At 43.3% G+C, this 23,816-nt stretch overlaps 1 protein-coding gene across 5 annotated transcripts in view; it reads left to right on the top strand.

The window, feature by feature from the left end:
* The first annotated feature begins 3,933 nt into the window (after positions 1 to 3,933).
* si:rp71-68n21.9 (kelch-like protein 13) overlaps positions 3,934 to 23,816 on the top strand; it is a 77,956-nt gene continuing 58,073 nt past the window's right edge. For 3 of the 5 annotated variants that reach the window (XM_067992965.1, XM_067992964.1, XM_067992960.1), the window contains exon 1: positions 3,934 to 4,086. Coding sequence is in view for 1 of the 5 variants with exons in the window: in XM_067992959.1 (XP_067849060.1) it covers positions 16,223 to 16,251 (29 nt within the window). In the remaining 4 variants the exon portion in view is untranslated. Of the gene's footprint in view, positions 4,087 to 16,015; positions 16,252 to 23,816 lie in introns of all 5 variants that reach the window. The other 2 variants (XM_067992959.1, XM_067992961.1) reach the window with 1 other exon arrangement.

The following is a 23,816-nucleotide window of genomic DNA, read 5'->3' as shown; positions in this document are numbered from 1 at the left end:
TGCGCCCTCTCTGCCCCTCACACTGTTTGAATCCCAGTTGATGTTAGGCTAGTTGAAGTCCCCTACTATTATTGCCCTCTTATTTTTGCACTCTGAAATTTTCCTACATATTTGTTCTTCTATCTCCCTTTTGCTATTCGGGAGTCTATAGTACACTCCTAGTAATGTGATTGCCCCTTTTTTATTTCTTAGCTCAACCCATATGGCCTCGATTGATGATCCATTTAGCATATCATCCCTTCTCACAACTGTAATTGATTCTTTAACCAATAATGTTACCCCCCTCCTTTTTTATCACCCACTTTATCCTGCCTGAAAACTCTATATCCAGAGATATTGAGCTGCCAATTATCCCCCTCTTTAAGCCAGGTTTCCATTATAGCAATGATATCATGCTGCCATGTGTCTATCTGTGCCCTTAGCTCATCTGCTTTGTTTGTAATACTCCTTGCATTGAAGTATATACCCTTTAACCCCGTCAAATTCCTGTGCTGAGCACTATATAACCTTTGCTTCTTTTGCCTTTCTGAGTCGCTAACTACGTCACTAACCGCTTTTCTACTTCCCGTTTCCTGGTCTGAATTTGTCTATCTGTACCTGCCCTTTGGTTCCCATTCCCCACCATACGAGTTTAAACCCGCCCCAACGGAACTAGCAAATGCCCCTGCGAGGATATTGGTCTTGGTTCTGCTCGGTTGAAACCCGTCCAGCTTGTACAGGTCCCGCCTTTCCCAGAATCAGTCCCAATGCCTCAGGAATTTAAACCCCTCCCTCCTACACCATCTCTCAAGCCACGCATTCATCTGGTCTATTCTCCTATTTCTGCTCTTGCTAGCATATGGCACTGGGAGTAATCCTGAGATTACTACCTTGGAGGTCCTGCTTTTTAATTTATTTCCTAACTCCCTATGTTCTGCTTACAGGACCTCATCCCTTTTTTTACCGATGTCGTTGGTACCGATATGGACCACGACCTCTGGCTGTTCACCCTCCCCCTTCAGAATGTCCTGCAGCTGCTCCGTGACATCCTTGACCCTAGTACCAGGGAGGCAACATACTATCCTGAAGTCACGTCTGCAGCTGCAGAAACGCCTATCTGTTCCCCTTATGATGGAACTCCCTATCACTATTGCTCTCCCATTCTTTTTCCTCCCCTCCTGTGCAGCTGAGTCACTCGTGGGGCCACGGTCTTGGCTATTGCTGCATTCCCCTGATAAGCCATCTCCCCCAAAGCGGAATATCTGTTTGAGAGGGAGATGGCCCCAGGGGACTCCTGCTCTACCTGCCTAGTCCTTTTACTCTGCCTGGCGGTCACCATTTCCTTTCTTCCTGCGTAACCTTTACCTGCGTTGTGACCACCTCACTGAACGTGCTATCCACGATAATCTCAGCATTGCTGATGTTCCACAGTGAATCCATCCGCAGCTCCAGCTCTGAAATGCGGTTAGCCAGTAGCTGCAGCTGGACACACTTCCTGCACACATGGTCACCAGGGACACTGGTAGTGTCCATGACTTCCCACATAGTGCAGGAGGAGCATATCACGGGTTCGAGCTCTGCTGCCAAGACTTGCCTTATATTAAGCTCGGTTGGTTGCATCAATTGGATGAGGGTAACTCATAGGGTACATTCGCTGTCATTGATACCTAACGATCTGAGTTTACAAACAATGCCACTCTTAACCGGGTGTTTGATGGGAAAGCTGACTTCAGCACCTCCGCTTCACTGTAGAAGCAGTGACTGAGCAATGTCACCTGCTGCAGTCTGATTTACTGACAACTTCAAGGAGTGGGACAGCTCTTCCCTGATCACTGAGGCATTAAGCTTCTATGCAGCAGGATCCTTCGAGGCCATCTGTCAGTTAAATCAGTCTGTATAAATGAGTCCATCCTTGCGTAAAATATCTGCCATGTTTGCCAGGGGAAAAGACTTTATCACTTTACCAGTGGAAAAGAATTACTGACTGGAAGAGGCACAAAATCTTCACTACCTGGCAGACTTTCTAAGAGTCTGGGCATTATAGGTGGAACTCGCATAGCCATCATGATTCCACAGATTTCCGAAAGGTACCACTCCATAAATGTTCAGGTGGTTTCAGGCCCTAGGAATGTGATCCTGCACATTAATGTCATTATTCAATGTGCGGCCATGTGCTTTCATTTTGGCTTTGGGAGACTAAGGCTACATTTCACAGCAGTCGATGGTGCCTGCATTATTTGACAGTCTCAAGAGAATAAACAGACTACCATTGTGAGGCCACAGCTGATGACCCCGATTAAAACCCCCCACACAGCAGAGCACAGATTCAGTGAGATACAAGCCATCGTCTGATCACGATAGGGATGATGCAGCAACGATTCCATTGTTTGGACTGCCCAGGCAGAATGCTGCTCTCCACTCCAGCCAAAATCTTCAAAATCATCATCATCTACTGCATGCTGGACAATTTGGCCAAAAAAGAGTGAGCATGCAGCCAGATAAGGAGGAGGTCCATGGAGGGCATGCCTACAGGAAACAAGAACAGGGCAGCAATGACTGAGATGATGTACAATCAGGGAGATAGGTGTGGAAAATCAAGAACTACTTGTAATGGACACCTCCTGCCCGTGACCAGCTTTGTTTTTTCCAAAATAACTCCCACACTTGGTTGCCCCAAGACATGTGGGACACACCCTCCACTCAAGCTCAACTGCCATCTTTCAGCCCTCTCCAGCACTTGTTACCTTTCCACGGTCCTATCCAAGAAACATTGACTATACAAAGGAGAAATAAAAAGATTTATTTTGTGATCCCATGGTATAACTTCAAGGTCCATGCATAAACCCATTGGTATTTGTTCTAAAGTTAGATTTCTGCTTTTGTTTTAAACTCTTGCTATTGATTTTTCCCACACTACATCCATTTTTTAAAATTCCTTGGCATTTGCACTTTTGTTACCCTTGTAATTTCCAGTTATTTTTCTTGTCACTTTTTTCTTTTTAGTTTGTTTCGTGCTTTAATTTTTAATTCCTGATGTTTTTCTTCTCTTTTCTTTAAAGTTATATTTGTATTTTTAATCAACACTGAGGCCCACAAATGAATGTTGATGTATTGTTGCTGTTCCTCCAGTAAATGGCACTGTCTCACTTTGTAGTAGAACTGTGAACAAGTTACACTTAAAATAGTTACAGTGAATAACAATATTGGAGGTAATTTTAACTCTTATCGCCGGGCGGAAAATGGGTGACAGCAAATCGGAAGCCCGTTTTACACCTTGCCTGATTTTCTTTTCCAGAAATAGTCCTCGGAGGCTGACTTCAGAGCCAGCACGTGGGAACAATGTTCCATGAATATCCTCCATTTCAGGTGAGTTACTATGAGTTCTGGATCCTACCACTCCGATGTCGTGGGCTGCCATCTCCTCGACCTCTGCTGGGAAGGTGCTCATCCACTTTCCACTCCTCCAGCTGAGATTCTTGATGAACTCTGCCAAATTTGCTCAATGTGCAGTATAGAAGCTCAGCTCTATCTGACCAAATGATTTTGCAATATTTACCTACAGCTAGTTCCCTGCTTTATTGATTTTTTATATTCCATTTCAAAGTCCACTCCAGCGAAGGAAAGTGTCAGTCAAGCCACTGCTAGCAACAGCAACTGAAACTGTCAATCACTTTGCAGCAACTCGATCCACAAATGCGCATAAAAAGATGAACCAGCTGGGCCATAGATAAAGATTATAAACATCTAATTAATCTCAAGTACTGAATATGATAATATAAACTGAACCTCTGTTGCGCCCAGAGAATGGGTGTAACTAGGTCCAATTTCTACCATTCTGAATCTGCTGATATTTTGTGGGTTTTTCAAGCTCTATAACAGCATGCTCTTTGCAGACGTCAGAAACCACAGCTTTATCATATAACTCAGATTGTGCTGATAACTGCTGCATTTGGCAGATACACCGTTAGTTCTCAGCCCATTTGTTGCATGGCTTCAATTTTGGTATGAAAGCGACCTAGAAAAAAGAAATTGAAGGTTTTAGCTCACAAGATTTTTGTCCTGGAAATAAAAATTCTCATTTTCAAAAGCACCTATAGGGCATCACTGGTAAGTGGTTCTCTGGATTTGATTGTTATGAATGAAAGTATATCTAAAGTAATTAACCATGTTTTTGCTAAATGCTGCTTACTGCTTTTTAAATATTTTCAAGATTTACTTGATCTTACATCTGTCCTGTTTTTTTCTGTAAATTAAAACTAAAGAAATGTACAGTCATATAATAAGTCTTAACACAAAAGATTCTTGAAGAAATATAGAAAAAATACTTCCATGGCCTTCAAATATTGAAGCTTTTACATTCTCTTCAAGACTCAAAGCAAAGAGGTAATGCTAAACCAATGAAAAGGGATCTAAGTAATATTAAGATACAAACAGAATCCATTTGGATTGAGACAAAGGATAAGAAGGGATTGATCACATTAATAGGTTTATTCTACAGACCGCCTAACAGTGGAAGGGAAGTGGAGGATGAAATATGTAGGCAAATCTATGAAATGAGTAAAAAACATTGAACAATATTCATGGGCGATTTCAACTGCTCCCAAATAAACTGGCAAGAAGAGGTAGGGCAAGGGGGAAAGGGAATGGAGTTTTTATAGTATGTACATGACTCCTTTCTTACCCAGTATGTGAGAAGCCCAACAAGAGAGGAATCACTGCTGGATCTAGTAATGGGAAATGAATCGGAGCAGATAAGAGAAGTAAGCATAGGGGAACATCTAGGCAATAGCGATCATAACTTAATAAGGTTTAAAATAATGATTGAGAACAACATTAGTAAGACAAAGACCAAAGTAGCAGATTGGAAAAAAGGTAATTTTGAGGGGATGAGAATAGAACTAGGGAAGGTAAACTGGAAAAAAATGGCAAAGAGCAATGTTCCCTCCAATTTTTTTCAGCCATGTGCAGAATGAATTTGGGTTTGTGCACCAATATAAAGGCTGTGTGCACCTCTGTAAAAAAAATCACAAGTTTGAATAGAACATCTTTTTAGGAAACATTATTCAGGATATATAAAAACAGAGCAAATGTACAAAATAATGGATAATTGTAACAAGGTGAGCTGTCAAGGATTTTTAATTAAACAAAACTGGTTATAGAAATTTCAGAAGTAAACATTGCCACCAGAGGAACAGGGACATCCTAATTGAGACTCAGAGTCTGTAGCTGAACGGCCAGATGATGGAGAAGAGGGTGGCTGTCTCTGGTTTGAATGTTTTTCTCTACTGTCTCTCCCTCTCTTCCAGTGTTTATACATTTTGTCCAGGTTTACATATCAAGGTGATTTTCTTTCAAACCGTTTCGTGATTTCATTTTTATATTATTCATAAGGCTGAAGCCACGCTCACAATCAGCACTTGAAGCTTGAAACGTGAAATTATCTACTTTAGTAGGAAGAATAGAAAAGCACGATATTTTTTAAAAGGTGAAAGACTAAGAAATGTTGGTATTCAGAGGGATTTAGGTTTCCTTGTACATGAATCACAGAAAGTTAACATGCAGGTACAACAAGCAATTAGGAAGGCAAATGATATGTTAGCCTTTATTGCAAGGGGGTGGGAGTATAAGAGTAAGGAGGTCTTGCTGCAATTATATAGGGCTCTGGTGAGACCACATCTGGAGCACTGTGTATAGGGGGTGCAATAAAGCTTCACTAGATTGATTCCTGGGATGAATGGGTTGTCCTATGAGGAAAGATTGAGTAGAATGGACCTATATTCTCTGGAGTTTAGAAGAATGAGAGGCGATCTCATTGAAACATATAAAATTCTTAGAGGGCTTGACAGGGTAGATGCTGAGAGGCTGCTTCCCCTGGCTGAAGAGTCTAGAACTAGGGGGCATAGTCTCAGGATAAGGGGTCGGCCATTTAGGACCAAGGTGAGAAGAAATTTCTTCACCCAGAGGGTTGTGAATATTTGGAATTCTCTGCCCCAGACGGCTGTGGATGCTCAGTAGTTGAGTATATGCAAGACTGAGATTGATAGATTTTTGGATACTAAGGGAATCAAGGGATATGGGGATAGGGCGGGAAAGTGGAGTAGAGGTAGAAGATCAGCCATGATCTTACTGAATGGCGGAGCAGGCAAAACATATTTTTTATGTTCTTATGAGTCCTATGTAATAAAACAGTATATGGCTTACTGTAAATCAGTGGTCCTGATAATAATACATTGTAACATCCCTATCGTTATTTAAAAATAACATTACGGGAATCCTTAAAAATACACTTGCTTTTTGAATGAAAATAGCGAAATCACTCAAGTTGTTTGACAGCTTCAAAAAGGAGTATTAAAAGGGGATGTTGTGCCTTTTAAAGAGAGGCATTTTTGTTTGCAGAGAGTCGCACATACACAGCCCTGTGAGCACTGCCCCTTTAATTAGCAGCTTTGCAGCAGCTGAAGGAGTTGGGGAAAAGGGATTTCAGAGCTTGAACTGGGTAACCGAACCAATCGTTCTGGAGTGGAGCGCGAATGAGCTCGTGGCTCTTCCTGCAGAAATACAGAGCGCTGCCTCTCTCAAACAGCTGTTTCTTAATGTTTTATTTGATTTTTTTAAAAATCAAACATAGAATTTTTCCATTATGTGCAGACTTGGACCTCCTGGCTATACCGCTGTCCCATTGCTTAGCAGACACTGTACCTAAAAGTATCCAGTCCGGCCTGGGTCGCCGAGGACCCTTTGCTGGAGTCATATTGATTCCAACTCAGTCTTTTTTTCAGGACGCCATCACTGTTTACAGCCGCCGTTTTAACCTGTATATAATTCAGATTGTACGGATCCCCCCACTAAACCCGGCCCCCCCTGACACCAACCACCACCCCCCACTCCCCTCCCCCCTTCCTTCCAACTGGGACTCCTCGGGACTGCGCGTTGAATAAAACAATATCGCACTCCTCCAAACGGTAGAGGACTTTGTGTAAATAAAAAATAAGTAAAAAGAAAAGCTGCTCAATGAGATTGCAGTGGCTTCAGGTAAACCGTGCGTTAGGTCCCGAGGTTTAAAACATCTGCAAAAGTCAGAAACGATGTGTTGAGAGCAATAACGGAACACACAGGCACTGGGACAGCGCAGACGGAATGAGGAAGATCACGGCAATCAGCAGACTGTTGTGCAGCCGCGCAGGCACGCAGCTTAGAGAAAACAATGGCACAGAGATAGAACAGCAGTGGGAAATATTTAAATCGGTGATCATTAAAGTTCAGGAAAAATATATTCCTCTAAAAAGCAAGAACAAACTAACCATTAATACAACACCATGGATGAATAGAGTTAAGGATCAAATTGAAACTAAAGAAAAAGGCATGCTCTAAGTACACAGACAATAAAGGAAAGGATGACAAAAAGCGAATACAAAGAGGTTAGGAAGGATGTCAAAAAAACAATTAGGAAAGCAAAGAGGAACAATGAAATTACATTATCAAGGAATATAAAAAGAAACAGTAAAGCATTCTACAGACACATAATTAACAAAAGAAAAACTAGGATAGGGATAGGGCCACTAAGGGATGCATAAGATAAACTCACAGGTAATGATAGCGAGACGGCAGAATTATTGATTAGTTAATTTGCCTCAGTATTTACCAGGGAGACTAACAAGGTGGGTATGACATTAGAAGAGAAATTCAAAAAAGCCATAAAGACATTTAAGATAGAAAGAGGGGAGATAATTGATAAACCAATCAAACTTAGAGAGGATAAGACCCCTGGTCCGGATGGATTGCATCCGCGCATATTAAAAGAAGTTAGGGAAGAGATAGCAGAGGCACTATTACATATATATAAAAATTCATTTGAAAAAGGAATAGTGCCAGAGGAGTGACGGACAGCTAATGTTATTCCTATATTTAAAGAGGGAGATAGAAATAGTCCAGGGAACTACAGACCAGTTAGCCTAACATCAATGGTAGGAAAGTTAATGGAATCCTTACTCAAAGATGTAATAGAAATATAGAAAATAGGAGCAAGAGTAGGCCGTTTGGCCCTTCGAGCCTGCTCCACCATTCAATATGATCATGGCTGGTCCTTTATCTCAATACCATATTCCTGCTCTCTCCTCATACCCCTTGATGCCTTTTGTGTCTAGAAATCTATCTAGCTCCTTCTTAAATATATTCAGTGACTTGGCCTCCACAGCCTTCTGTGGTAGAGAATTCCACAGGTTCATCACCCTCTGAGTGAAGAACTTTCTCCTCAGCTCAGTCCTAAATGTCCTACCCTGTATCCTGAGACTGTGACCCCTCGTTCTGGACTCCCCAGCCAGGGGAAACATCCTCCCTGCATCCAGTCTGTCTAGCCCTGTCAGAATTTTATATATTTCAATGAGATCCCCTCTCATTCTTCTAAACTCGAGTGAGTCCAGGCCGAGTCGACCCAATCTTTCCTCATATGACAGTCCTGCCATCCCAGGAATCAGTCTGGTAAACCTTTGCTGCACTCCCTCTATGGCAAGTATATCCTTTCTTAGGTAAGGAGATCAAAACCGCACACAATACTCTGGGTGTAGTCTCACCAAGGCCCTGTATAACTGCAGTAAGACATCTTTGCTCCTGTACTCAAATCCTCTTGCAATGAAGGCCAACATACCATTTGCCTTCCTAACGACTTGCTGCACCTGCATGTTTGCTTTCAGTGACTGGTGTACAAGGGCACCCAGGTCCCTTTGTACATCAACATTTCCCAGTCTATCACCATTTAAATAATACTCTGCCTTTCTGTTTTTCCTTCCGAAGTGGATAACTTCACATTTATCCACTTATACTGCATCTGCCATGTATTTGCCCACTCACTCAACTTGTCTAAATTGCGTTGAAGCCTCTTTGCATCCTCCTCACATCTCACGATCCCACCTAGTTTTGTGTCATCAGCAAACTTGGAAATATTACATTTGGTTCCCTCATCCAAATCATTGATATATATTGTGAACAGCTGGGGCCCAAGCACTGATCCCCGCGGTACCCCACTAATCACTGCCTGCCACCCTGAAAAAGACCCATTTATCCCTACTCTCTGTTAACCAATTTTCAATCCATGCCAGTATATTATCCCCAATCCCATGTGCTTTAATTTTGGACACTAATCACTTATGTGGGACTTTATCAAAGGCCTTCTGAAAATGAGAATAAACCACATCCACTGGTTCTCCCTTATCTATTCTGCCAGTTACATCCTCAAAAAACTCCAGTAGGTTTGTCAAACATGATTTCCCTTTCATAAATCCATGTTGACTTTGTCTAATCCCATTGATATTTTCTAAATGTCCTGTTATCACATCCTTTATAATGGACTCTAGCATTTTCCCTACTACTGATGTTAGGCTAACCAGTCTGTAGTTCTCTGTTTTCACTCTCTCTCCTTTTTTAAATAGTGGGGTTACATTTGCCCCCTCCAATCTGCAGGAACTGTTACATAATCTATAGAATTTTGGAAGATGACAACTAATGCATCCACTATTTCCATGGCTACCTCTTTTAGTACTCTGGGATGCAGATTATCAGGCCCTGGGGATTTATCGGCTTTCAGTCCCATTAATTTCTCCAGCACTACTTTTTTTACTAATACTAATTTCCTTTAATTCCTCCTTCTCACTAGACCCTTGGTTCCCTAGCATTTCTGGGAAGTTATTTGTGTCCTCTTCCGTGAAGACAGAACCAAAGTATTTGTTTAATTGCTCAGCCATTTCCCTGTTCCCCATTATAAATTCTCCCATTTCTGACTGTAAGGGACCAAACATTTGTCTTCACTAATCTTTTTCTTTTTACATACTTGTAGAAGCTTTTACAGTCCACTTTTATGTTCCTTGCAAGTTTACTCTCATACTCTATTTTTCCCCTCTTAATCAATCTCTTGGTACTTTTTTGCTGAATTCTAAACTGCTCCCAATCCTCAGGCTTGCTACTTTTTCTGGCAACTTTATATGACTCCTCTTTGGATCTAATACTGTCCTTATTTTTTTTGTTAGCCATGGTTGGGCCACTTTTCCTTTTGTGTTTTTGTTCCAGAAAGGAATGTATAACTGTTGCAATTCATGTATTCGTTCCTTAAACGTTAGCCATTGCCTATCCACCATCATGCCTTTTAATGAAGCTTCCCAATCTATCATAGCCAACTCCTCATACCTTCATAGTTTCCTTTGTTTAGATTTAGGACCCTAGTTTTGGATTGGACTACTTCACTTTCCATCTTAATGAAGAATCCTATCATGTTATGGTCACTCTTTCCTAAAGGACCCCGCACAACAAGATTATTAATTAATCCCTTCTCATTGCACAATACCCAATCTAGGATAGCCTGCTCCCTGCTTGGCTCCTCAATGTAATGGTCTAAAAAACCATCTCATACTCACTCCAGGAATTCATCCTCCACAGTATTATTGCTAATTTTATTTGGCCAGTCTATATGTAGATTAAAGTCACCCATGATTACTGTAGTACCCTTGTTACATGCATCTCTAATTTCCTGTTTGATCCCATCCCCTACATTACCACTACTGTTTGGAGGCCTTTAGACAACTCCCACCTGTGTTTTCTGCCCCTTGGTGCTTCTTAACTCCACCCAGACTGATTCTACATCTTGATTTTCTGAGCCAATATCCTTTCTCGCTATTGCTCTGATTTCATCCTTTACTAACAATGCCATCCACCTTCTTTTCCTTTTTGCCTGTCCTTCCTAAATATCAAATACCCTTGGATATTCAGCTCCCAGCCTTGGTCACCTGCAGCCATGTCTCTGTAATTGCTATTATATCATATCCATTTACATCTATTTACGCTGTTAATTGTCTACCTTATCACGAATGCTTCGTGCATTCGCATACAGTGCCTTTAGAGCTGACTTTTTAACATTTTTAGACATCTTAACATTTTTTTGTACAATGGCCCTATTTGTCTTATTACCATTTTTTCTTACCCGGACTCTATTTGTTAGTGCACTCTTTTGTTTGTACGCTCTGTCCCTTCCTGACACAATCTGGTTATCCTTACCCCAATCACTTTCCTGCACTGCTTCCTTGTACTTCCGATTCCCGAATCCAAATCATTGATATAAATTGTGAACAACAGTGGTCTCAGCACCGTTCCCTGTGGAACACCATCCACATACAGAAAAACATCTAGAAAACAAAAATATAATAAAAAATAGTCAGCACGGATTTCAGAAGGGAAAGTCATGCTTGACTTCTTTATTGAATTCTTTGAAGAAGTAACAGAAAGAGTAGACAAGGGTAATGTAATAGATGTGATATATTTGGATTTTCAAAAGGCCTTTGATAAAGTACCTCATTGTAGACTCAGGTCTAAGGTCACAGCATGTGGACTCAGGGGACAGGTAGCAAAATGGATAGCAAGTTGGCTATAAAACAGAAAACAGAGATTAGGGGTGAAGGGTAGGTACTCAGACTGGCAAAAGGTGGGAAGTGGTATTCCACAGGGATCGGTGCTAGGACCATTGTTGTTCACAATTTACATCAATGATTTGGACTCAGGAATCCGAAGTACAATTTCAAAAATTTGAGGACGACTCCAAATTGGGGGTTGTGGTTAATACAAAGGAATAATGTGTTAAAATGGAAGAAGACACTATACATTTGCAGAATGTGTGTGTAATTTGCAAGTGAATTTCAATATAGATGATTGTGAGGTGGTGCATTTTGGTAGGAAGAATAAAGATGCCACATATTGCTTGGATAATAAGAGTCTAAATACGGTAGAGGAGCAAAGGGATCTGAGGGTACAGATACACAAATAACTAAAAGTAGCGACGCAGATTAATAAGGCCATAAAAAAGGGAGAACAAGCACTGGGGTTCATTTCTAGAGGGATAGAATTGAAAAACAGAGAAGTTATGTTAAACTTGTATCGAACCTTGGTTAGACCACACTTGGAGTATTGTGCACAGTTCTGGTCTCCATATTATAAAAAGATATAGAGGCATTGGAGAAGGTGCAAAAAAGATGCACCAGGATGATACCAGAAGTGAGAAGATATACTTATCAGGAAACTCTAAACCAGTTGGTACTCTTTTCTCTGGAAAAGAGAAGGCTGAAGGGTGACCTGGTAGTGGTCCCTAAGATAACGTAAGAGTTGATAGGGTAGACGTAGAGAAAATGTTTCCACTTATGGGGGAGTCCAAAACTAGAGGTCATCAATATAAGATAGTCACTAATAAATCCAATAAGGAATTCAGGAGAAACTTCTTTACCCAAAGAGTGGTAAGAATGAGGAATGCACTACCACAAGGAGTAGTTGAGGCAAATAGCATAGATGCATTTAAGGGAAAGCTAGATAAGCACATGAGGGAATGAGGGAGAAAGGAATAGAAGGGTATACTGATAGGGTTAGTTGAAGTTGGAAGGGAGGAGGGTCATGTGGAGCATAAACGCCGGCATAGACCAGTTGGGCCAAATGGCCTGTTTCTGTGCTGTAGACTTGATATAACTCAATGTAATCTGCTGTGAACTGAACCCCTTTCTAATTCACACCAGTGTATACACCTGTAGATGGAATGCAATATTTGAATTTGTGGCAATGGCACATCTAATTTCTTACACAACAGTCCAATCGCTTTAGTCAAATTGTGAGGGCATGCAACCACTTCATGGTGCATCAGTCCTATTGCTGACAGTCCAGTGGGGAAGATCTTGGGATAGCAGCACATCAATCCAACCTTTAAACATAATGGGCCAGAAATTACTCACCTGAGGACACTGCTCCAGAATGGCGTCCTCTCCAACCGCCTGCAAATCGATGGTGCAAGTTTGTGAATTTGCACATGAGCAGTTAAACCCCGAAATCACAAACTTGCTCCCATTGTTTCGGCAGTGGTTTGACGGTACAAATTAAAGTGCCACCCACGCTACAATCAATAAAATCATGAAATATTCATAAACTCACCCATCTGCCCAGCTGGAACGAAGATATTTACCAGACCAAAAGGTACACTGGAAAATACCAGCTCAGCACTACTTTTTAAAAGACTGTTAATGACTGTGAAACAACAAAAAAATTAAATTTTAAAAATGTGGACTATCAGATTACTCTTATTTTAATATTTTTTGATCATTAAAAAAAATTTAAACTTAAAAATTTTATTTTTTTTAACTTTTAACTTCTGTAAGTTTCATTAAATTAAATCATTTGCTTGGCTTTTTATAATGATGTGTTAAATTTTTTATTTACATTAACATAGACAAGTTCACTTTAAATGAATGAGTTGTACTTGCCTGCTTGTGGGCGTGACTTCTCTTCGCGACAGATTCTGTGGGCATGGTTTCCATTCCCGCAGTCTCTATCGATAGGAAGGAAGGTGCGCTGAAATCACAGCGCTGAACTGAGAAAAAATTTAAAATAGAGCAAGTGGACATCGGAGACCACGAGGTAAGTTTCTTCGTAGTCTCTGTCCGCAGGATGTGCGGACAGCCTTGCCACGCGGTCAGAGCAAGTTCCGGCCCAATATTCAAACTGGGTCTTACCCAGTGATTGTTGTATTTCCATCCAGTCTTTGGAGTTCTTAGCAAGTATGAAACATACCCATAAAGTTACAGAAGGTTTCACCTAGGCTCAACAACAAAGCTGACAACTGTCCCATTTTAAGTTGTGTTCTGTAGTTTTAGCATTTGGACATTGGTTTAACAGTCAGCTTTGAAGCCTTTGAATATTGAACGTTCAAAGCCAAAATTCAATGAAACTCAAATTCTTGGTACTAGCACTGGGGTGTTATTTGAATTGATGTGAAATTATGCAGAAACATTTGACTTCAATTCAAATTGAAGAATGGCACAGAACATTCACAGAGTGAGGAGATATCTATTTGTGCATCAACAAGACAATTTTTCACTTCTGTCTATTTCTGTGCACATACACAACAGGACTTTTTGCCCAATGTCTCTTGTTGTCATGACAGAAGCTCTCTGTAGCTGGAACTACAGTAACAAATGTGGGTGGATTTCTTTGGCCTTCATTTTTTTTTACCAGATACCAAGGGAGTGAAATTGGTCTTCAGCAGTGGCCAATGGAAAAGAAAATCAGGCAGAGTGTTAAACAGGCCTTCGATTCTCTATCACCGAAAACCAATTTTACCGCCCCCTCACCCCCCTCATACGGACGGTACTTGATCCTTTTTGATCTAGTGATAGAATAGCCATTCCATTTCCCTGCAGGTGTTGGCAGGCTGACTAGACTCGGGTGATGTCTGCATCCCAATAGTGTAGTGATGAGTTATTCTGATCCCTGTCAGTACAAAGCTGAACATATTTCTGCATTTGCTCAAAATATATATATATATATATATATGTGTGTGTGTATGTGCACCAATGTGTCAGTGTGTGTAGAGGGCATTTTGTTTAATTCCCTGGCAGCTTGGGGAGTCATGTCATCAAGCCATTGGTATTGATCTTTTTCAGCAATTCATGAATGTTCCGATTTTATGTATTTTAAACAATAAGTCCCTAATGTTCCCTAATACACTTTCCCCATAAAATTGATGATTTTGACATTTCTCATTTGTTGTTTATCAGCCATAAGCAGGATGCACAAATGAAAGGAACGAACAATGCGATTTCAAATCTCCCCATGGTTGTCTGATACTGTACGTTGCAAATTCCTTAGAAAGTGAGAAATGTACTTTCATCCGATAAATCTGTTTTGCATTCTAAGATTGGGTTTTTCCCAAGTTATATCAACAAACTTTCATCTTCCTCAACTAGCTGTAGAAGGAATTTAATGAGGTTTCAGCTTAGTACTGTTTCAGCTTAGGAGCAGTATCTCAGCACTAACAAGGGATTGTTTTGTGTTTCTATTTTCCTTCGAAGATCAAAGGACCTTTAAAAACAGAGTTTTGGGTACAGATAGCTGTGCATTATGTAGTAAAGCTATTGGCCAAAGCAGCAGTAAAAGAGAGACTAGTCAACTGGAATTAGAAAAATGAACATGCATTTATCTGTGCCGTATCACTGCTCTCTGGTCATCACAGTCAAATGTTCCATGTCCAATAAATTGCTTTTCTTGAAGTACAGTCACTGTTATATGGGTAAAAATTACCATTTTGTTGACAATTTTTACCACAGACAATGAACCTTCTGGGAATCTCTGTATTTTTGTGCCCCATATCCCTAGGACTCCCAATCTTAGCCCAGCTGTTACACTTGTGCGTTGCCAACAAAACAGAAAACCACTGGATCAGAAATAACTTAAATCTAGAAGACCCTGTGTCTGTTCAGGAGAGGAAAGGCAGTCCCTGCACCCAGTCAGCTGAAGTGTTTCCCCCAGCAGGTATAGCAGAGCATTAAGAGAGAGGGCAAAATACTCATTAATTCAGTCAGCATCTGAAGACAGGTAACACCTTTGTTGCAGACCTCTCAGAATGTTAATTAGACTTTAACCCCAAGTGTTAACTCCTATTTTCTAATGCTGACAGATCTGACATGCAATTCTGTTCCTACATTATATTTATTAATTCATGGGATGTGGGCATCGCTGGTAAGGCCAGCATTTATTGCCCATCCTTAATTGCCCTTGAGAAGGTGGTGGTGAGCCACCTTCTTGAACCGCTGCAGTCCGTGTGGTGAAGGTTCTCCCACAGTGCTGTTAGGAAGGGAGTTCCAGGATTTTGACCCAGCAACGATGAAGGAACAGCGATATATTTCCAAGTCGGGATGGTGTGTGCTTTGGAGGGGAACGTGCAGGTGGTGGTGTTCCTATAGGCCTGCTGCTCTTGTCCTTCTAGGTGGTAGAGGTCGGGGGTTTGGGACTAGCTGTCAAAGAGGCCTTGGCAAGTTGCTGCAGTGCATCCTGCAAATGGTACACAGTGCAGCCACGGTGCGCCAGTGATGAAGGGAGTGAATGTTTCGGGTGTTGGATGGGGTGCCAATCAAGCAGGCTGCTTTTTCCCGGATGGTGTCGAGCTTCTTCAGTGTTGTTGGAGCTGCATTCATCCAGGCAAGTGGAGAGTATTCCATCATACTTTTTTTTTATTCGTTCATAGGATGTGGGCATCGCTGGCGAGGCCAACATTTATTGTCCATCCCTAATTGCCCTTGAGAAGGTGGTGGTGAGCCGCCTTCTTGAGCCATTGCAGTCCGTGTGGTGAAGGTTCTCCCACAGTGCTGTTAGGAAGGGAGTTCCAGGAATTTGACCCAGTGACGATGAAGGAACGGCGATATATTTCCAAGTCCTGACTTGTGCCTTGTAGATGGTGGAAAGGCTTTGGGGAAACAGGAGGTGAGTCACTCTCAACAGAATACCCAGCCTCTGACCTGCTCTTGTCGCCACAGTATTTATGTGCCTAGTCCGGTTAAGTTTCTGGTCAATGGTAACCCCCAGGATGTTGATGGTGGGGGATTCGGCAATGGTAATGCCGTTGAATGTCGAGGGGAGGTGGTCAGACTCTCTCTTGTTGGAGATAGTCATTGCCTGGCACTTGTCTGGCGCAAATGTTACTTGCCACTTATCAGTCCAAGCCTGGATGTTGTCCAGGTCTTGCTGCATGCGGGCACGGACTGCTTCATTATCTGAGGGGTTGCGAATGGAACTGAACACTGTGCAATCATCAGCGAACATCCCCATTTCTGACTTTATGATCGAGGTAAGGTCATTGATGAAGCATCAGACCGCACCTGGAGTACCATGAGCAGTTGTGGGCACCGCACCTTTGGAAGGACATATTGTCCTTGGAGGGAGTGCAGCGTACGTTTACTAGAATGATACCCGGACTTCAAGGATTAAGTTATGAGGAAAGATTACACAAAGTGGGGTTGTATTCTCTGGAGTTTAGAAGGTTAAGGGGTGATCTGATCGAAGTTTATAAGATATTAAGGTGAACAGATAGGGTGGATAGGGAGAAACTATTTCCACTGGTTGGGGATTCTAGGAGTAGGGGGCACAGTCTAAAAATTAGAGCCAGACCTTTCAGAAGTGAGATTAGAAAACATTTCTACACACAAAGGGTGGTAAAATTTTGGAACTCTCTTCTGCAATCGGCAATTGATATTAGCTCAATTGCTAAATTTCAATGTGAGATGGATAGCTTTTTGGCAACCAAAGGTATTAAGGGATATGGGCCAAAGGCAGGTATATGGAGCTAGATCACAGATCAGCCATGATCTTATCAAATGGCGGAGCAAGCAAGAGGGGCTGAATGGCCTACTCTTGTTCCTATGTTCCTATAAGCAGCTGAAGATGGTTAGGCCTAGGACACTGCCCTGAGGAACTCCTGCAACAATGTCCTGGGGCTGAGATGATTGGCCTCCAACAACCACTACCATCTTCCTTTGTGCTAGGTATGACTCCAGCCACTGGAGAGTTTTCCCCCTGATTCCCATTGACTTCAATTTTACTCGAGCTCCTTGGTGCCACACTCGGTCAAATGCTGCCTTGATGTCAAGGGCACTCATGCTCACCTCACTTCTGGAATTCAGTTCTTTTGTCCATGTTTGAACCAAGGCTGTAATGAGGTCTGGAGCCGAGTGGTCCTGGCGGAACCCAAACTGAGCATCAGTGAGCAGGTTATTGGTGAGTAAGTGCCGCTTGATAGCACTGTCAACGACACCTTCCATCACTTTGCTGATGATTGAGAGTAGACCGATGGGGCGGTAATCGGCCGGATTGGATTTGTCCTGCTTTTTGTGGACAGGACATTCCTGGGCAATTTTCCACATTGTCGGGTAGATGCCAATGTTGTAGCTGTACTGGAACAGCTTGGCTAGAGGCGCAGCTAGTTCTGGAGCACAAGTCTTCAGCACTACAGCTGGGATGTTGTTGGGCCCATAGCCTTTGCTGTAACCAGTACACTCATTCTTTTCTTGATATCACTTGGAGTGAATCGAATTGGCTGAAGACTGGCTTCTGTGATGGTGGGGATATCGGGAGGAGGCCGAGATGGATCATCCACTCGGCACTTCTGGCTGAAGATGGTTGCAAACGCTTCAGCCTTGTCTTTTGTACCCACATGCTGGACTCTGCCATCATTGAGGATGGGGATGTTTGCAGAGCCTCCTCCTCCCGTTAGTTGTTTTATTGTCCACCACCATTCACGACTGGATGTGGCAGGACTGCAGAGCTTTGATCTGATCCGTTGGTTGGGGAATTGCTTAGCTCTGTCTATAACATGCTGCTTCCGCTGTTTAGCATGCATGTAGTCCTGTATTATAGCTTCACCAGGTTGGCACCTCATTTTTAGGTACACCTGGTGCTGTTCCTGGCATGCTCTTCTACACTCCTCATTGAAACAGGGTTGATCCCCTGGCTTGTTGGTAATGGTAGAGTGAGGAATATGCTAGGCCATGAGGTTACAGATTGTGCTGGAATATAATTCTACTGTTGCTGATGGCCCACAGCGCCTCATGGCATGCCCAGTTTTGAGTTGCTATATCAGTTCTGAATCTATCCCATTTATCACGGTGGTAGTGCCACACAACACGTTGGACGGTGTCCTCAGTGCGAAGACGGGACTTCATCTCCACGAGGACTGTGCGGTGGTCACTCCAACCAATACTGTCATGGACAGATGCATCTGCGACAGGTAGATTGGTGAGGACGAGGTCAAGTAGATTTTTCCCTCGTGATGGTTCGCTCACCACCTGCCGCAGGCCCAGTCTGGCAGTTATGTCCTTTAGGACTCGGCCAGTTCGGTCAGTAATGGTGCTACCGAGCCACTCTTCGTGATGGACATTGAAGTCCCCCACCCAGAGTACATTCTGTGCCCTTGCTACCCTCAGTGCTTCCTCCAAGTGGTGCTGAACATGGAGGAGGACTGATTCATTAGCTGAGGGAGGGCGGTAGGTGGTAATCAGCAGGAGGTTTCCTTGCCCGTGTTTGACCTGATGCCATGAGATTTCATGGGGTCCCGAAGTCAATGTTGAGGACTCCCAGGGTCACTCCCTCCGGACTGTTTATCACTGTACTGCCACCTCTGGTCGGTCTGTCCTGCTGGTGGGACAGGACATACCCAGGGATGGTGATGGAAGAGTCTGGGACGTTGACTGAAAGGTATGATTCTGTGAGTATGGCTATGTCAGACTGTTGCTTGACTAGTCTGTGGGACAGCTCTCCCAATTTTGGCACAAGTCCCCAGATGTTAGTGAGGAGGACTTTGCAGGGTCAACTGGGCTTGGTTTGCCTTTGTCCTGTCCGTTGCCTAGTGGTCCGATGCCAGGGGGTCCGTCTGGTTTTATTCTTATTGTGACTTTCTGTAGCGAGATTGTGCAACAGAGGGGCTTGCTAGGCCATTTCAGAGGGCGATTAAGAATCAACCACATTGCTGGTTGGTTAGACTTAGTTTAGACATGGCCAGAAATTAGATCAAGGGCTAGACATGCACAGCACTCCTTGTGCTCTGGAATCAGCCCACAGTATAAGCAAGGAAGATTATACAGCATCGGGAATGGGGGAGATTTTGCACTGGGAGGGAAAGCATATGATTTGGTCTGACACTTCTTTGCAGTACTGAGGGAATACTGCATTGTTGGAGGTGCTGTCTTTTGGGTGGCACTATTCAAGGAAAAGCAGCAAAGGTGTCTTGCCCAACATTAATCCCTCAATCAACACCACTGAATCAGATTAATTGGTCATTTATCTCATTGCTGTTTGTAGGATCTTGCTGTATGTAAAATGGTTGCAGCATTAGCCTAAAAAACAACAGTGACTACACTTCAAAAGTAATTATTTAACTTTAAAGTCCTTTAGGACATGAAAGTTCTTTCTTGACCTCGCCCATTGCATTTATATAACTATCCAATGATCTGGGTAAACTCTACCTACTGCTGATTGAATTGTACTTGCATAAATAGCCTTGCCCCTAAAAAAACAAAAAGCCCAGTTAATAAATTGTTGCCCTGTGTTTTTAGAGTCCTAAGCCACTAACTATTTGTGTATCAGTTGCAAGCTTGGCTAGTTAGAAACAGGAGACCTTAATCTGTCTTAGCTCACAAGATGCATGATTTCTTCCCAATGCAGTCAGCCTGCCTTTATGTCAATAGAGCCTCATATCAGTAGGAGATTCTGACATGTTTACCCATCACATCTCTCTGAGGAGAACATGTAATTGCAATAAATTGCAGGCTGGTAATGTGATAGCATTCAAAGAAGACAGGAAGGAAGGATAATTGCTAAATTAATTAAAATATAAACACATATCACAAAAATGAGAAAGGCCACAAGATGACAATGACTAAAAATTGCCACAAGCTTTTAAAGAACCCGCACTACTGCTACTTAAAAAACCCCAGAGTATTATTGTCTATTACCATGTGCAATGTTCATTTGAAAAACAGAATGTGTTTTTTAAATTAATTAATAGTAAATAGAAAGCATTTTTAAACTGCCGTTGGCTGCTGTAGAATTTACGGTAGCAGATGTGCAACGTGTGAAGATGGAAAAGATTATTAGTGAGGAGCTCAGAATGTAGTGACCACACTGAACCACATCCTCTTGTTTCTTCACACTTACTGCAGCCAGAGAGTGTTCAGCTCGAGAAACTAACCCTTATGACATATTTTCCACTGAGCACGTACAGGCACAATCTGATACTAACACAATCAAAAGTTTTGGATGGATTTGATGACATTAGTATCTGGGGATCAGATACACTATTTGCAGTGATATTACAGTGATACTGCATCTATTGTGTTGTTGGTAAAGCCTCACTACTGATACATGGAATACTTACATCAGGCTTCTCAACCAAAAAATGTCGGAAGGGAAATTCATTTAGGCCCGTTTCTGGACGCAAAATAGGTCACACGCTGCGGGCGTGTGCCAGAAGCCAGAGGCCTGAAGCTCACCCAAAATTGGGCCTTGGGCCTCATTTTAATAATAGAGGTGAACTGCCGCCACCTTTGTGCCTCCAAAGGCAGCTCGCCCGACATCGGAGAACAAATTTTGGCTTGCTGCCTTGCCACAGTGGCCCTCGCATAAGTCCTGGGAGGGGGAGTGGAGGAAAATGTCTGTGGGGTGGCGGGGTGGGGGTGGCTGTGATTGCAGGGCGGCAGCAGCCCACAGTAGTGCTGTGGAGCTGGAAGGAGCACTCCTGCTCCTCCCGACTCCACAGCAGAGGAGGTAAAAACAACTTTTCCTTCCATTTCTTTGTCAGCCTCCAGCAGTCCCTATAAAGACCAGTGTCTAGGCCACTGGAGAACTAGAAAATCTAGTCGGATCTTGCATGCTGCATGCTCTGTCTAGTTTTTGTTTCAGGACCCTTCTTTGCGTACTTAAATCGTTGCTTTCAGGCGGCCGCCAGGGATGCCTAAAAACAGTGGGGACCAATATGGCGGCGGTCATGCCACTCGCGCAGATTGGGTGCAGGACCCCGTGAAATGGATGGCAATTTCTACCCCATAACCTTTTAGTGATGTTACACAAGGTGAAATAAAATAACCCCAGTTGATTCTGAGTGAATAATCGGTTTGTGGAATAACTTATCAGGAATGGTCATTGAACCCAGCGGCATAAATGGGCTCTATTGGCAATTAATGAGTTTCCGCAGAGAAGTGATTGACAGATATTGGGTTGGGGGAGGTGGATTTTCAACTATTGGCCATTTGTTTCTCACTTGAAAAATGTGTGATCAGCAGAGGAAAAGCCTAAAGATTCGAGCCCACCAATCTTTGGGCACACGGGGTTGCAGGATGCCTGAATGGTGAGGACCAAGGTGCACTCGACATGGTTTATCTAAGTACAGCTGATGCTAGAGCGGCCGGTTGTAATCCTTGGGAGCAAGGAGGAGCAGGAAGAAACCCTTGGGGCTCTCCTGCCCCGGCCCTCCCTCTCCCTCCCCCACATCAGCATCTGTTTGGGAACCATACGCCCCCCCCCAACACTTACATTATGCTAGGGCCCATTCCCTTAGGTCCCTTACGGTAACCGGCTCCCACCTTAATTCCCGCTCCTGCCTGCTGGGCTTGACATCATTCCTGCTGGTTTCGAGCAGGACACCAATTTCAAATATTCAAATGTGGCCCTTCAGTTAAAATCAGCCGGACCTCCACATACCCGGACTCCCCGTTTCGGGGCTCATGCGCACAGTACTTGCTCTCCCCCACCTTTAAAATCAGGGCCTATATATCTTTAAATAGCTGATAATCATAATATATCTCCTACATGAATGAGGTCTGGAAAGATGTTTGATAAATAGATTGCACTACATGCCACTTCACTGTCAAGATCTTTATTGAAATAAATTAGTCACAGCACTGCGGATAGAACAAGTTATGCTCAGTGCACTGTCCATCTTCCTGCTTAAGCTAAGACCACAGAATGCAAGCAACCAGTCTGAGTTTGGATATCTGCCAGGCAGCACCCTTTATATGCTGCTTGAATAGAACTTCCATGCTGCTACCCAGGAGACAGATCTGCTCTTGTTGCTCACATGCATGACAGAACTCGTCTCCCAAGAGTTCAGTTTCAAATGTTTAGATAGTATGGGTGACAGTGTTCACATTTAAATATTTGATCTAATTGCAACTGGGTACAAGAAGTGCACAGAAGGCCTATGGGATTCTCTGGCACCTTTTACGCCTGGTTTAACATAGCACCAGATCCACATTCCATCCAATGTCAAATAGAAGTGGCGTAAAACTATCCCCTACAGGAAACTCAAATCCCTTCGCTACAGTCGGGCATCACGGCCTAGAAATTGGTTTGTCGGCACAAACTGGGCGCAGGGAACGGGTCTGATATTGGGCCTCAGGCCTCCTTTACATCAGGCTGGTGAGCTGCAGACACCCGCTGGGCATTCCCGGGCAGCTGGCCAGCGAAGAACATTTCAATTTGGGGCAGCTGCGTTGCCGGGAGGTGTTGCGAGAAGAAAGGGACGACCAGGAGAGGGGGCGATTGGGAGGGGGGGGGGGTGGTGAGCGGTGACCGGCAGCAGTCCGTGGTTTTAATGTGGAGCTGGGAAGAGCACTCCTGCATCTTCAGGCTCCACATTCAGGTAAGTATTTTTTTTAAACTTACCATTTTGGTGATGGCCTGCAGCTGGTTAGGCCGCATGTAGACCTGGTTTTCCTGAATGCAGCCGGCAAACCAGTTTGGTAAATGTGGCATAAAATGGCTCACCCGTTTCAACTGAGTGCACTGGATACAGCAAAGGCTATGGGCCCCGACAACATCCCAGCTGTAGTGCTGAAGACTTGTGCTCCAGAACTAGCTGCGCCTCTAGCCAAGCTGTTCCAGTACAGCTACAACACTGGCATCTACCCGACAATGTGGAAAATTGCCCAGGTATGTCCTGTCCACAAAAAGCAGGACAAATCCAATCCGGCCAATTACCGCCCCATCAGTCTACTCTCAATCATCAGCAAAGTGATGGAAGGTGTCGTCGACAGTGCTATCAAGCGGCACTTACTCACCAATAACCTGCTCACCGATGCTCAGTTTGGGTTCCGCCAGGACCACTCGGCTCCAGACCTCATTACAGCCTTGGTTCAAACATGGACAAAAGAGCTGAATTCCAGAGGTGAGGTGAGAGTGACTGCCCTTGACATCAAGGCAGCATTTGACCGAGTGTGGCACCAAGGAGCCCGAGTAAAATTGAAGTCAATGGGAATCAGGGGGAAAACTCTCCAGTGGCTGGAGTCATACCTAGCACAAAGGAAGATGGTAGTGGTTGTTGGAGGACAATCATCTCAGCCCCAGGGCATTGCTGCAGGAGTTCCTCAGGGCAGTGTCTTCGGCCCAACCATCTTCAGCTACTTCATCAATGACCTTCCCTCCATCATAAGGTCAGAAATAGGGATGTTCGCTGATGACTGCACAGTGTTCAGTTCCATTCGCAACCCCTCAGATAATGA

Source organism: Heptranchias perlo, chromosome 11 (assembly GCF_035084215.1).
Source record: "Heptranchias perlo isolate sHepPer1 chromosome 11, sHepPer1.hap1, whole genome shotgun sequence".
Classification (NCBI taxonomy): domain Eukaryota; kingdom Metazoa; phylum Chordata; class Chondrichthyes; order Hexanchiformes; family Hexanchidae; genus Heptranchias; species Heptranchias perlo.
Note: the sequence above shows the minus strand (reverse complement) of the source record. Positions and strands in the feature narration are given on the sequence as shown.